Source organism: Ascaphus truei, unplaced genomic scaffold (genome assembly GCF_040206685.1).
Source record: "Ascaphus truei isolate aAscTru1 unplaced genomic scaffold, aAscTru1.hap1 HAP1_SCAFFOLD_3588, whole genome shotgun sequence".
Taxonomy (NCBI): domain Eukaryota; kingdom Metazoa; phylum Chordata; class Amphibia; order Anura; family Ascaphidae; genus Ascaphus; species Ascaphus truei.
Window position 1 is genome coordinate 1 of NW_027456605.1, and position 15195 is coordinate 15195.

Below are 15195 nucleotides of genomic sequence, written 5' to 3' on the forward strand. Positions count from 1 at the left end.
ACCCCAATACATATAAAAATACACCCACCCCATCAATACATATTTGTTTAAAAACAGACTTACCGAAGACACGTGGGGGGACCTGCAGCACCCCACTACCGGGCGGCAGCAGAGGAGCCTGTGTCGGGTAGGGGGGGTTGCTGCGGATGCCCGTAGGGTCGGGGAGGGGGGGGATGCGGATGCTGGTAGGGTCCGGGAGGGGGGGGGGAGGGCTGCGGAATCCGGTAGGGTCCGAGGGGGTGGGGGGGCTTTGCGGATACCGGAAGGGCCTGGGAGGGAAGGGGGTGGCCTGAGGTTTGAGGATCCGGAGGCCTAGGGCCCGGGAGGGAAGGGAAGACACGTGAGCGGGCCTGCAGCACCACTACCGGGCGCCACTAGAGGAGCCTGCTGCAGACGGCCCGCGGAGGACTCAGTGCCTGGAAGGTGGGACTGGGGGGTGGGGAAGGGGCTGCGGATGCTAGTAGGGTCTGGCAGGGGGTGGGGAGGTGGCTGCAGATGCTGGTAGGGTCTGGGGGGGGGGGAAATCAGAGGATGCCGGTAGGGCCGGGGTCAGAGGATGCCGGTAGGGCCCGGGGGTGGGGGGGAGGTCAGATGAGGATGCCGGTAAGGCCAGGGTCAGAGGATGCCGGTAGAGCTGGGGGGAGCAGAGAATGCCGGTAAGGCCGGGGTCAGAGGATGCCGGTAGAGCTGGGGGGAGCAGAGGATGCCGGTAAGGCCGGAGTCAGAGGATGCCGGTAGAGCTGGGGGGAGCAGAGGATGCCGGTAAGGCCGGGGTCAGAGGATGCCGGTAGAGCTGGGGGGAGCAGAGGATGCCGGTAGGGCCGGGGTCAGAGGATGCCGGTAGAGCTGGGGGGAGCATAGGATGCCGGTAGGGCCGGGGTCAGAGGATGCCGGTAGAGCTGGGGGGAGCAGAGGATGCCGGTAGGGCTGGGGTCAGAGGATGCCGGTAGGGCTGGGGTCAGAGGATGCCGGTAGAGCTGGGGGGAGAAGAGGATGCCGGTAGGGCTGGGGTCAGAGGATGCCGGTAGGGCTGGGAGAGGATCAGAGGATGCCGGTTAGGCCGGGGGCGAAGGAATCAGAAGATGCCGGTAGGGCTGGTCAGAGGATGCTTGTAGGGCCAGGGGGGAGGGGTCAGAGGATGCCGGTGGGGGGGATACCGGTGGGGTAGGAGGGGGGGGTTAGAGGATGCCAGTAGGGCCCAAGGGGGGGGGGTTTAGAGGATGCCGGTAGGGTCCGGGGGGGGGGGATAGGGGAGAGTACTCACAGTTACTCAACACAGGACACTACAGACACTACAGAGACAAACACAGGGTATACTATACACACACACACACACACACACACACACAACAGTACAGGGTGATACAGATAAGTATTTACGTGCGCATGCCGGAAACATTCAAGCCCTAATTGGCTCTCCTCTCCTAAAGCATTTCAGCAAAAAATAAATTCTGACACGCCCTTTGACAGTGCCATGTGCCTTCTTACTCACCGGGCCCGGGACGCCAACACCGGCTGTCCCCCCCTGTCGGCGGCCCTGCATACAGTTCCATGTCTGAAGGTTCTGGATGTGAGAAAAAAAAACAAAAAGGGGTCAGAGTTTAAAACATTGCAGCCTTCTGGGTAATGTCACATCTGGGATTTTAAACGGTTGGCGTCAAGTGCCCTCAAGTGTCACGTGTCTCTCTGCAGGGTTACAGGTGGGGAGCTGTTTGAGGATATCGTGGCTAGGGAATATTACAGTGAGGCCGATGCCAGGTCAGTGCTTCCTACAGTTACCAAAACCATTGCTGTACTTTGTGTATAGTGCACCTTTCCCACTGAGTAACATACATTAGAGCCGTAAAAAAGTGTAAACACTCGGACTAATTTCCCTATTACGTCTTTTTCTCATTGCTATATTCCCTACATCTGTTTTCTCTCTCTCGTGTTTGTCGTGGTGTCCCGTTGATTCCGCTCTTTGACACTGTGCTCTTCCAGCGATGTCTTTTTCACGCTGTTACCTTGTCTCATGTCGCTGCAGTCACTGCATTCAGCAGATCCTAGAGGCAGTTCTGCATTGCCACCAGATGGCGGTGGTGCACAGAGACCTGAAGGTGAGCACAGGTCTCAGGAGTCTGAAACTACTGTACCATGCACGGCTACAGAGACTCACTCCTGTAACTAATACACTGCTAGACAATTCTAGTGTAACACTTCAACTGAGCCATATCTAGAACAGCTCTTGATTCACCCCTTCTGTCGTTGTCCTGCTTGACTGAGCTGTTGACAGTTTACTTCCTTAACATGGTCAGAGGAGCTTGCAACTCATTCCTTTGTTATCCTACTACGAAAAACGAGTAACTTGCTTCAGGGACCTGCAGAACATGTCTCTGTCTGGAGAGATACATAGCATTGCTACATTATACCCTTCTGTGTTAGACAGATTGACAGAGCTTTGTTTCATTAACTGCGTCTTTTCTGGAGAGATATGCAGAGTAATACTGTACCAGAGGACACACTTGCACTGTGCCTCATCATTTACAACATGCAAGTAAGATGTACAAATATAACACAAACTCAGACAGCATGGGCCATGTTTATTAAGCAATCTTCTGCCGCAAGACTCTTTGGGGCACTGGAAAACACCAGTCAATGGACTTTAATGTGTCTACCAGCGCCAGAAGGTGGCTTAGTAAATATAGGCCCATATGCAATATATTATACAAATGTGCTATGCTGCAAAATATGCTAACACCATATATTATTATTAAATTATATAATAACACAATATGCAAACACACAAGGCAACCTATACACTATATAAACACACTCTATATATATATATATATATATATATATATATATATATATATATATATATATATATATATATATATATATATATATATATATATATACACACACACACAAACACATTATACATACACAGACACGTATTACACAAACACTTATGTGTCATCTCTTCCCAGTTTCATGCAGCGCTTGGTGATTTTCAGGGTGTTAAGGAAACACTAATGATATCTTTTATCTCTGTTCCCCTCCTTTCTCACACAGCCGGAGAACCTCCTGCTAGCTTCCAAATTAAAGGGAGCTGCTGTCAAGCTGGCGGATTTTGGTTTGGCCATTGAGGTGGAAGGGGAACAGCAGGCATGGTTTGGTGAGACCCCTTACAACATATCTTCAACATCCCAGTCGGCATCGCCATACCACTGTAACACCGAGAGACCATTGAACACTTTTGTTGTTAGAGGGGCCTGCAATGCATTGAAAAAGTCATGAGTTGCTGGTCCTCCTGGCAGCAAAGGGGTTAAAGTTAGAGAAATATACATTTTTGAAGAAGCATATTTAAAAAAAATGTACATTTGTGTCCTGCGAGGGTTGGCAAGATAAGCGTTTACTAAGCATTAAAAAAAATGGTAGTAAAATAGTCCAATGTTACAAAATGTATTGGAAGCCGTCCATACTCACTTCAAAAAACTGAGAAGGCAGCAACAGAGTAATGCTGGGGTCACATTGTAACTCTATGCTTAGTGTCACCCTGTGAAACACTGTGCTTCCATTGTAAAACACTAACACACAGTCCCGTTTTGTAACTCTGTATAATACTGGCCTTCTGTAACAATGGATACTTGTCTCAATGTATAAATGGTATCTTTTCTTTATGGCACTTTGCAAGACACTGTGGCCTATTTATCAAAGTCTCCCGATTGCAAAACTGAGACAGATCCAGTGCAAAAGAATTGCACCCGATATATCAATGAAAACAATCCCGTTACTTCCCATGGGATTTCTTTTTATTTTATAAATATGGGACTGCTTTTGCGCTGATTTTAACCCAATTTTGTAGCTGGGAGACTCTGATAGGTAGACCCCACCATGTTTCGTGGAATAGCTCCACAGTTCTTTGTTGCCATTGGAACATGTTTTAATGTCAGTACCAAACAAATAAGAGGTGTTCCAAACTTTCAGCAAGCATTAGATTTCCATGTGACAATAATATTACTCCATTTTTCCAAAATGTGTGTCTCACCCTGCACTCCACCATGCGACTAGTTTGAGATATATATGATGGTGGTGATGCATCTCTGAACTGGTACCCCCCATGCTGTCTCTGTATAATATCCAAGGGGGAAGAGGGCTGAAGGAGTGACTCAGTGAGTAAAGGCTCTGAGAACAATGACACAGAGTTTGAAGCAGGGGAGCCTGGTTCAAATCTCAGTGTCGGCTCCTTGTGACCTTCGGTAAGTCCCTTTATCTCCCTGGGCCTCAGGTACCAAAGTTAGATTGTGAGCTCCAACTGTGCTATATAGCAAAGAATATTTTGATATATGGTTGCACAGATCTGTAGATAAAGGATTAGGTCAGGGGTGGACAAGTTTAAAAAATTAAGAGCCAACCAGATTTTTTTAGGTGCCATAGTTCAGGAGAGGAGGAGCCTAATTTGTTTCCTCCCCCCAGTCAGCAACTATGTGTTAGTGTGTACAGTATGTGACCCACACACAGACACATTCACTTCTCCCCCCTCCCCTTGTCATAATTGAGAGCAGGAGTGGGCAGAGTCCTGGAGCGCTCCGCCTCCCTCCCCCCCACCGCCAGCTCTCTGATACAAATCTCCACGTACCACAGATTAAGCGGCACAGCGCTATGGGACCTGCCAGTCGTCACCCCCAAAGCCGGTCACAACGTGCCCTATCCCGCTTTGCAGTCGCACTAGCAAACCATGATGGGGGGTGCTGTTGTCAGATGCCAGAGGCAAAATTTAATGCGCCTGGGCAACCTCACATTTTTCTATCCCGTGTCTAGTTAGCCCACCGTTACATGGTATACAACCCCTTCGTTACGTGTACCTGGGGAAAGGGGTTGTGACCCCCCAGGCTTAGCCTTATCCACAGATTTGTGCAATCGTCCTCCTTTCTCTTCAGTGGATACCATATTAGATTCCTGGGGACTGGATTCTGTTTTCTCCCCACAGGGTTTGCTGGCACGCCGGGCTACCTTTCCCCTGAAGTCCTAAGGAAAGATCCCTATGGAAAGGCAGTGGATCTTTGGGCCTGCGGTAAGGCTTAACCCATACCATACAAGTTGTAGCTGTTCTAGTATGCATGCGGATTCCTAGAAAGCAGTTTCCTTTAGCTTTTAGAAATCACTATGGGCCTGTATATGTTTTCTTTTTCTTCTTCATTTTGACATAGATTGTTGTTAGGAATATTTATGCTGAGTAATTGTTGAGCTTTCAGAAAAACAAAATGATGAACCGAGCTGTAGACTGTGACAGATCCTGTACAGCTGGAGGAGCGGATCAGTGAATAAAGGCACTGGCTCGGAGAACAATGACACCGAGTTTGAAGCAGGGGAGCCTGGTTCAAATCCCAGTGTCAGCTGGTCCTTGTGACCTTGGTCAAGTCACCTCTGTCTCCCAGTCCCCAAACATAGATTGTAAGCTTATTGGTGCAGGGACTGTCTGTATTCTATGTACAGTATTGTGTACCATGTGCTATATTGTAATTGTGAAGCGCTTCCAATGGGGACAAAAGTGTCATATGAAATAAAGTTATTATTATGATTATATTTAATTAAAATATTATAGCAAGAAACATCCCTTAGATATCATTACAATTTCTAGTAGGTCCATTGTACTTCTTATGTGTGCTGCATCTTGTTGGCAGCCTATTTGTCATGTATGTACGTACATAAGACAGACAACAACAAGTGAGGATTTGCTTAGCAGACTAATTATAGTAGCAATTGCCTTTTTCTTATCTACCATAGAACATGTAGGCGAGTGTATGAGGGCCCATATTAAGAAGGGCAGGCATGATCAAAACATTAATAAAAGATCTTGAACAATGGTCTAGAAACCAAATCTCCTGGATAGGAAGGGTTAACTAAGTCAAAATGAACCTCCTACCTAGAATACTGTATTTATTCCATACTTTGCCTGTACCAGTCATATGCAAGGATATACAGGTCTTACAAAAAGCCATATCGAAATTTATATGGAAAAAAAAAAAAAAGTCAAGAGCACTCTACTACAATAACCCTCAAACTGTGTGACCTAGCTCTGTCAAACGCAATGTCCTATTGTAGCGCGACACACACGAGTCAATTGACTTATTGGCATCTCCCTCAAGACGGCAAAATATGGGTGGAATCCATGTCCCTCCTAAATAAGGATTTTTATATGCTTTGCCTAACAAAGCAAGGCCAACGTTGACATTTCCCCTTTCCACAGTGACCCACTCATTAAAAATATGGGATGCAGTCAAATTAAAGCACTCACATCAAGCTCTTCTATGTTGCCATTGTATAACAATCTGGACTTTGTTCTGGATCTTAGCCCCCAGCAGTTATGAGGTTGGAGTATAGGGGGGTGTCACGATAATTCTCCACTTGTGGCAGGCTGGAGGGCTTAGACCATTCGATTACTGGTCCAGGGACTTACCATGCTTTGATTGTTTTCAGTTCCTTCAGCTGAAAGCATTTGCTACCTTAAAACCTCCCTTCTCAGAACTCGCACAGTTCGAGGATTTAGGTATGAACAAAGGATTTAATTTCTGAAGTATGTAATCTTGTAGCCCTTGCTGATTCAGCGGTCATATCTTGATTTATCTCTAAATGGGAGAATCTGGGGATAGAATTAGATCCAGAAAACTGGGAGGATCTTTTTACAAGGGTAGCAAAAAGCTCAATTTATGTGGTCATCAAGGAGAATGCATTAAGCTTCTCCATCAATGTTATCTTACACCCCTTAAGTTGTCTGTCTTTTATCGTTCTTCCTCCTGCCAGTGCACAAGAGTGTGGCCAAATTGTCTCCTTCGTCCACATGTGGTGGTAGTGCCTGAGAATTAGTGTTCTCTGGGAGACAGCACATGAAATTCTAAAACGTTGGAACAATGGAGAGTATATACTATTGGAGTAGCCAATTTTCCAAGGATTCCTCTTTGGATATAAACTGGGGTTCGGGGTATCTCACCCTAGCCGGTGATATATTTTAAGTAGCCTTCAGTATGGTGTTGGGCATTGCAGCCCTTTGCTTGTATACTATGTTTCAGTTGGAGGCTAGTTATCTCAGTTAAACAGATGTACGTCATAAATAGAACCTATATGACTTTGTGTAATATAATTATTGTCCTTGTAGTTTTTTCTTTTGCTGACGCCCCTCCCTCGTGTATCACACCCCCTTTTTCATGTCAATTTTAAACTTTATAATAACATTTGGGATTTAAAAAACAAAAACAAAAAAAACAGGGCAAGAGGTCCAGAGAAAGAGGTTTAGGAGGTTTAGTAGCGGATGGTGGTTTTTTTTCATCTGTAGGCAAGCAAGAAAAAATGAGCAATGCTAGGATATTTATAGGCAGAGAATCAGTTGTAAACAATTTTATTTGCTATAACAGGGAGGAGAAAAAGCCTGGAGTGGAATAGCTTCTCTCTGTACCACAAATATAGCCTTACAAAGTATTATGACATGTGCATATTTACTGTGCACAAAATATGCCCAAATGTTTCTATGCTGAAGATCAATCATCTGGGAGTCATGGCTACTCGGAAGACAGTCATTTGATGAACACAACACTGGTGTGGATTTTGCTCCCAATCAGTTGACATACTTGCTGCATTGGTATCCTGTCCATTTAACTACACTATCAATATTTCATAATGTATGAGATTTTCCCACGTTGTGTAGGACACAAATTCTCAGGTTTATAGTGTGAGTTTTAACAGCTCCGTATGTGGTTGAAACACCAATATGATGTCTGTGTTGACAGCGTGGTACCAGAATAGATGTACAAAGCACTCTTGAAACCATTCAAGTGAATTTATTGCATAGACGTTTCAACCCTCACATTTCAACCCCACGCCCTCACTTTGTAACATACAGAAAGACTGCCTGGTATTTCCTTCTGTTCTGTCTGTATTACTTCCAGATCATAGAACACCTGACTTTAATGTTACAAGATGTTTGTGTGAGTGCATCTTCATGCAGAATTAATGTTAACATAGGGCTACACAAGTGAGCTTTTACTTCTGGATCTTGCTCATTATGTTTCTTACCTTTCCCGGCCAGGCGTTATTCTGTATATATTGCTTGTCGGCTACCCACCTTTCTGGGATGAAGATCAGCACAGACTATACCAGCAGATCAAAGCTGGTGCTTATGATGTAAGTGGATCCACAAACCACAGGATATAAATCGCATCTCTGTTTTTTTGCCACAATCTATAGTAATTGCTACTTACCTCACGGTCCGCAAGGGTCGCTGAAGTATTTCATGCGTTGGGTGGATGATTGATGGATGGATGATAGATAGACACTGTGCAAAGAATAGCGATAAAAAAAAAAAAGGTATCCAAGAGCACAAATGTGCGATCACACTTGGCTGACAAATACAGAATATTACATTTGCAATGGAATTGGCCTTTAAAAAACATGATCATCCTTAAAGTTAAAATGTCACGTTTTTGGCTTCTTTGAACACTGAGAATGTTTGCAGTATGGATGCTAAAAAGCAGAGTGCATGTGGATTAACCAAGATTGATCAACACGTGGGAGAAAGAAGGTTGGAGGGTACTTTGCCTCTGGAAGTTAGAGGCAAAGCACTGCTGATCGGTGGCAGTAGATAAATGGATTTCTAACCACTCTCGAGTATGTTACCAGGTTTGTAAAATTCATGTTGCCAATTTTTTTCAGATGCCTTCAACATTAAATTTATTAAATGTACAATGCACCAGTCACATAAACATGCCACTGGGGTGAGTGTAGTGCCAGGAGGGGATATATCTTAATATTGGATGAAGTTGACAAATGTAATGCCAGTGAGCAGAACATTCAACCTCATTTAGTAACTGGTACTGCGGCATATGGTAAATTGGCCTTGTTTCCATTCATCTGGCAGTGGTTGTTAAACCAAGTTCTCCAACAAGGCTGTTCCTGTTTGAAGATCATGAACCTTTCTCTATTGCACTTTACTGTAGTTTGCTGTGCAATGAAGTTCATGAGGGACAGGTAAAGTGCTGCGGGCCACAGCAATATCAAATATTCCTATTCCTATCCATCACAGTTTCCTTCACCTGAGTGGGACACAGTGACTCCAGAGGCTAAGGATCTCATTAATAAGATGTTGACCATTAACCCTGCCAAAAGAATCACTGCAGCAGAAGCACTCAAGCATCCATGGATTTCAGTGAGTCCTTCATTCCCTTCTCCTATGGTCCTTTCTTCATTCTTTCCTATTATGCCCTTTTCATCGTTCTTCCTCCATCCCTCCTTTTCATTTCCTCTCTTGCTTGCTTGCTTTCAGCACCGCTCCACAGTGGCTTCCTGTATGCACAGACAGGAGACGGTGGACTGCCTGAAGAAGTTCAATGCCAGGAGGAAGTTAAAGGTAAAAGTGAGAGTGAAATCCCATGCTGGATTAATACTGGACATAGTCGCCAAAAGGTGCAACCATCCCATGTCTTATAATAAGACGTTGGGACAATATTGTGTGTTGGGGAGATTTTGGGGCCACACAATCCAAGGGCTATCATGCAAAGTGGATGATATTCTGAGAACTTGGCTAAAGCTAGGCTTATAGTACTGGCTACAGTGACAGCTACGCGACCCGTGACATCACACGTCGTCGTTGCGAAAGTTGCACTGTGGTGGGCTATGTCGCTGGCGGAAGGGGCTATGTGATTGGCTACTGCCAGTCACGTGGTGCGGCTGTCTTTGAAAATCTCAAAATCTTTTGGACTACAGCGATTTTGGTCGCTGTGACATCACAACTCGCCATCGCGCCCACTATGGACGACTACATTGAGTTGCTTTGTGGCTGCACACCATAGGCCAGGACTATAAGCGCAGCCTAAGTTTACCATTCTGCCAATTGGTAAAAATGAAGAGCGGGGTGGAAGGCTCAGCGCCCTTATGTTGAAATTCAGAAGGGGCTGCAACAACCCCTGCAGCTTCACAGTACATGCAACCATGTGTTCCAGCAAGGCTAAATTAATCTCAAGTAATAGCAGAATTACTCTCAAGTAATAGCGTATTGAAGAACCAGGCACTGCATGGAAACATATGCTTGTTACACATGCTCCAAATATACACACACATTTGACTTTAGAAAAGATATGGTGTTGAATTCCTAAGATGCACTTATCCAGAAACATATACTTACTAATTCATCTGTTACCTCAGGTATAGTAAAAAAAATACAATGTAGTTTAATGCATTCTTAATAAAAATGGATAATGACTTTTAAATTACATTTGCGGGGCACCAATGCCAATAGGGGACTTGCTGGAATCGGTTCCCCTAAAATATAGATATAACGATGAAAAATATCAGCGGGCACTCCCAAAAACTTCCTAAGAAAATGTATATATTATATTAGCATGTTAAGTCAAGGCCTGTGCATTTCAGTCCAAGTTGGGACTGTCCTCAGGGTCCCAAGACCGAAACTGCATGATACTGAATTGTTTACTAGTAAATCAATATTAGTAGCTGTCTCTATGATACACTGCATGTTTAAATATATTCTCACTATATAACATGGTAATCGGAAAATATGTGCTGGATAATCCATATAGTACATTACACTGCATGTGACTATATGCTTCTTAATCCTTGTCACAACACTGCACTTTAAAAAAAGTAATCAAAGGACACACACACACACACATATACAGCTCAACCCCATTATAACGCGATCCGTTACCACGCGAATCCGCTTATAACGCAATGCAAGCATGGCTCCCAATTTTCGTATTTATGAATACTTTACAACACGATTATTGGTATCTTAAATACTTTATTGTACAATGCATATAATTGTACATTATTTCCAACGCGATCCGCTTATAACACGATGTGATTCTTTGGACCCCAAGCACAGCGTTATAAGGGGGTTGAGCTATATATACACAGCAGAGACTGCGACTATTCTAACACAAACTAGTGGCAATCGCCAAAAAGACCCAGGTACACCCAGGTACATTCTGAATACATGCCTTAAACTAGACCCAGCATTTCTGCATTGATTAATGGATTTCTGCATCAGATTAACAGCGGGGGTCCCTGGCAGTCCCTTTAAAACTGAATGGGACTGCCAGGGACCCCTGCTGTGTTAATCCTATGGGTCATTAGTCAATGTAGAAATGCCTTAAACTTGCCTTAAACAAGCCCAGCATATACCCAGCATGTAACCGAGCTAGTTTAAGGCAAGCTTTAGAATAGTCGTGGTCTCTTACTCTTGCTATGTGGATTAATGCGATTACTATCTTTATACAATATGCTACAGCATTTTGCAGCATGCTGACTGGAAGTCTATACTTTATGATCCATCCTGATCTCTTTATCTAATCTAAAGGGAACGTGTTCTTCCTAATCCTTACCAACACATTGTAAATTATACTGTGTTAAATATATATCTGCGACGTCACATAATATCAGAATACTAAACATAGATTTATGATCACTGCTTACTGCATGGTGATGCATGGAAATATATTCTTAGTCATCCATATGACATTCTGTATGTACTGTACTAAACAATATTAGTCAGTATGTTTTTCACCGCATATTTAGAAGAACTCAAAGAAAAACAAGATACATCTGTATATGCAGTACATGTTTATTATGAATATGTGTATTGTACTAAAACTTGCTGACCAGCATTGTACATTCACAAATCTGGCAGGGAAATAGGTAATAATCCAATGTGCTTTTGTAAACTGCATGTGTTTAATTTTAACCACTAAAAAATATATATGTTTCCTAAGCAGACTGTTTTAAATCGGTGAACAGTAGCAGTTTAATCATACGAGTCCATAGTTACACTGGGAACATATGCTATGCAATTCCTAACCTTTTGGTTGGGACTTGGCATGTTACTCTGGATATTACATCTATGTTACAAAAACAGGGGATATTCCCAGCACTCAGATGAAAAAGTTATGACAAGAATCCGTCAAAATGAATTTTTTACTAGTTTAAAATGTTGCTCGTGTCTGCATTGCTGTTTGACATTGTGTTTATACACACATGGCCCTGATGTATTTAAACTAGTAAATATTCATTTTGACAGATTCTTGTCCTGCCCTTTTCTTCTGAGTGCTGGGAACATCCCCTGTTTTTGTTATATTTATTGAGGGGAATAGGGTTCCCTTTATTACTCCTGTTGCACCTCCTTTTTGTATTATCGCGATTGTTCTATTAGGAATGCTGTTTGACCTCTATACATTTTTTTACATCTATGTTACAGAATCTAGAGTCAATCAGCACTACTACATACATGAGTAAAAAGAGTGGTGCACACAGGTGTAAGGGTCTCCCTAAACCGATACAAAAATAAGAGAGTACTTGCAGCACTCAACCCGCTGTGACACTAATAGTGGTAAAACAAAAGCAATTTAATGTAAAGAGAGCAAACAAGTCTCAAAGCATATTGCACAGGGCACTATTAAGATGCAGCTACCCAACCAAATACTCCCCCAGAGAGGGGTAAACCGAAGAGGAAGGGGGACAAGGAAGACAAACAACACACTGATCTACACACTTCAAATATCACAATAAAGTCCAAAAAGGTGCTACACACTGCCAAAAAGGCATCAACACAAAAAAGAACACAATCCAAAAATCAAAGGGTGCGGCTACATCTCGGGCACTTAGCCCTTCTTGGCCCGTTCCCACATAAGAGTGGCACTGTACTTCCCTTCAGGAGGAAAAAAGGAGTCCCGTAGCTACAATGCAACCTGTGAGTACTTAGTTTGTAGGAAGGTGATGTAGATACGATCTAAAGATCATCTTATCTGCTGCTCTGCAACCCCCACCGTCCGGCATGCAAGGGGAGCGAGTAACATCACATCACCCCACCATCCGGCATGCAAGAGGATTGTGGCTTTACCCCTCTCTGGGGGAGTATTTGGTTGCGTAGCTGCATCTTGATAGTGCCCTGTGCAATATTCTTTGTTTATGAGACTTGTTTGCTCTCTTTACAGTAAATTACTTTGTGTTTGACCACTATTAGTGTCACAGCTGTTTATGAGTACTGCAGGTACTCTCATATTTTTTAATCTATGTTACCTCCCTTATTCTTGGATGTTACTCTGGATGTTATATCAACTGCATGTCCAATGATCCTGGGACCTGGGATATTACTCTGGATGTTACATCAATGTTACTTACCATGTTCTTGGGATTTAGGATGTTACATGTGTGTCACAGTACTTCCCATGCTCTGTAATCATTACTGTGTATAATACTCCAGTTGTTACTTTGTTAACTGTAAAACCACACTTTGTCTCTTTATCTAGGGGGCTATTTTGACCACAATGCTGGCGACTCGCAATTTCTCTGGTAGGTGGGCGGTATACACACACCTCTTACATTGCATGTTTTCCTGCTTATGCCAATACATTTTTTTTTCTGGGGGGAGATGCCTGGCATGCTGCCAGAACCCCAACCCTTACAACTGTCATTACAATAGGGCAATCCTCTTTAAACAATTATTCCTCCAAACACTTCATGAGATCACTGTCCTAAACATTTAAGGGAGGTGTCTCTCTAGTTGATTCTTGACTTGGCTCAATAATTTTCTGCTTGCATCATCCTGCACCAAATATATGAAAGCTGTTATTGGAGTTTATTATATCTGACTGATCTGTTAGATACAGAATAGAACACCACCTCAAGCCTGATTTATTTAATGGACTACACAAAAAGAAGAATATTGCACTGAGCAATGTCATCCCTAATTCATATTATAACTACTGGCCAGATTGATCCCTGGCACAATGAGGCAAAGTTGATGCAAACAACCTCCATACCAGGACACAAATGTATGCAACAAGAAATATACTCTTGTAGCTTATCATAATGCAACACTTGATACACGCCCCCTTTAGTCTCCATTACTGGGGTACACAGTAGTGAATTATCACTCTACAGGAGGGTCATTGCAATTAGAGGTAAAAGACATTGTAACATGCCAATCTACAGTCATTGGTTTAATTTTAAACTCAGCGGGGTGGGGGTAGGGGTGGGGGTGGGGGTGTAACAACACTTCTACAGAAACCCCTCTACCCCACTCCCTGAATGCCTGAAAGGGGTTTAGGGATGTGCTGCCTCAGATTTAAGGATTGCACAGGGGGGTGAGAAAGACGCTGAAGGACAACTGTTTATCATGCACTTGTGCAGCTGTCTTCATAGGATATTGGCTTCAAATGACCACAGAATTATTGGTCTAAAATTAGAGAGAGAGAGAGAGAGAAGAGAGAGAGAGAAGGGAGGGAGGGAGGGCGGGCGGAAAGGGAAAGGAAATAAAAAAGGAGGAGATGTATTGGCAGAGAGAAAGAGACATGCAGAATAATCTTCAGCAGAGCAAGAGAGTGTGATAGGGGAGTCAGAAACACAGGGTGATACAGGGGAAATGGGAAAGAGACTATAAAATGAATGGGAATGTCAGTGTCTGAGTAAAAATAGAATAGAGGATTGGAGCTGGGGAGTGTGGAAGGAGAGGAGGGAGGTTATACAGATAAGAGAGAAGAGACAGAGAGGGCGAGGGAAAGAAAGGTAGCCAATTGAGGGAGACAGTGACAGATTATAAATAGGGAGACAGAGCAAGAGAGAGGCAGGGAGTGGAACAGACAGTCCTGTTATATATAAACATGTTTAGGCCACAGAAGCTGGACATACAGTAGGATTTGTGCAAGAAGAGTCCCTTCACAGGCATCTCTGGTAGTAAGGTGTCTATGACATGAGGGGTCTCCCTAACCCCTTGCTGCAATAAGCTTATATCACAGTCACAGAAGAAGGGGCAGTGTGTTGTTTGGACTGATAGTTCTTGTATACTTCTATTCACTCTGGCTCTGTACACAGAGGAAGGCTCTGCTCATCTCACTCATTATGCTTCTCCTCGCCTTCTGTGTCCTGGTGGTTCCTGGCTTGGGTCTTCTTACCGCTTACCTTCTCTTCCTAGGCAAGAGTGGCAACAAGAAGAACGATGGAGTCAAGGTAAGGACAGGTTTGATTGGAAAATCTCTGATAAAGTCAGGGATTATTACGGGTCTTATTAAAGATGGACGCCACTGTAAGTTTGCTCAAAGTTACTATTTAACCATGCTGTCATCTCTGTTAGTGGAGCCAAAAAAAAATCAACTCTCTCAAGATAGATAGTGTGGGAATTAACTTAGTGTGGGAATTAACTTAATGAAT

General features: G+C 43.6%; 1 protein-coding gene across 1 annotated transcript; it reads left to right on the forward strand.

Annotated features, from left to right (window-relative positions):
* Nucleotides 1-1580: 1580 nt before the first annotated feature.
* LOC142483704 (calcium/calmodulin-dependent protein kinase type II subunit alpha-like) lies at nt 1581-15113 on the forward strand (the record flags this gene model as incomplete). The annotated part of the gene is made up of 9 exons (XM_075583725.1): nt 1581-1758; nt 2024-2096; nt 3058-3160; nt 4976-5059; nt 8069-8163; nt 9062-9184; nt 9302-9385; nt 13296-13338; nt 14960-15113. Coding segments are annotated over exons 2-9 (713 nt in total), but the record flags the coding sequence as incomplete, so codon positions are not given.
* Between the last annotated feature and the right edge of the window lie 82 nt (nt 15114-15195).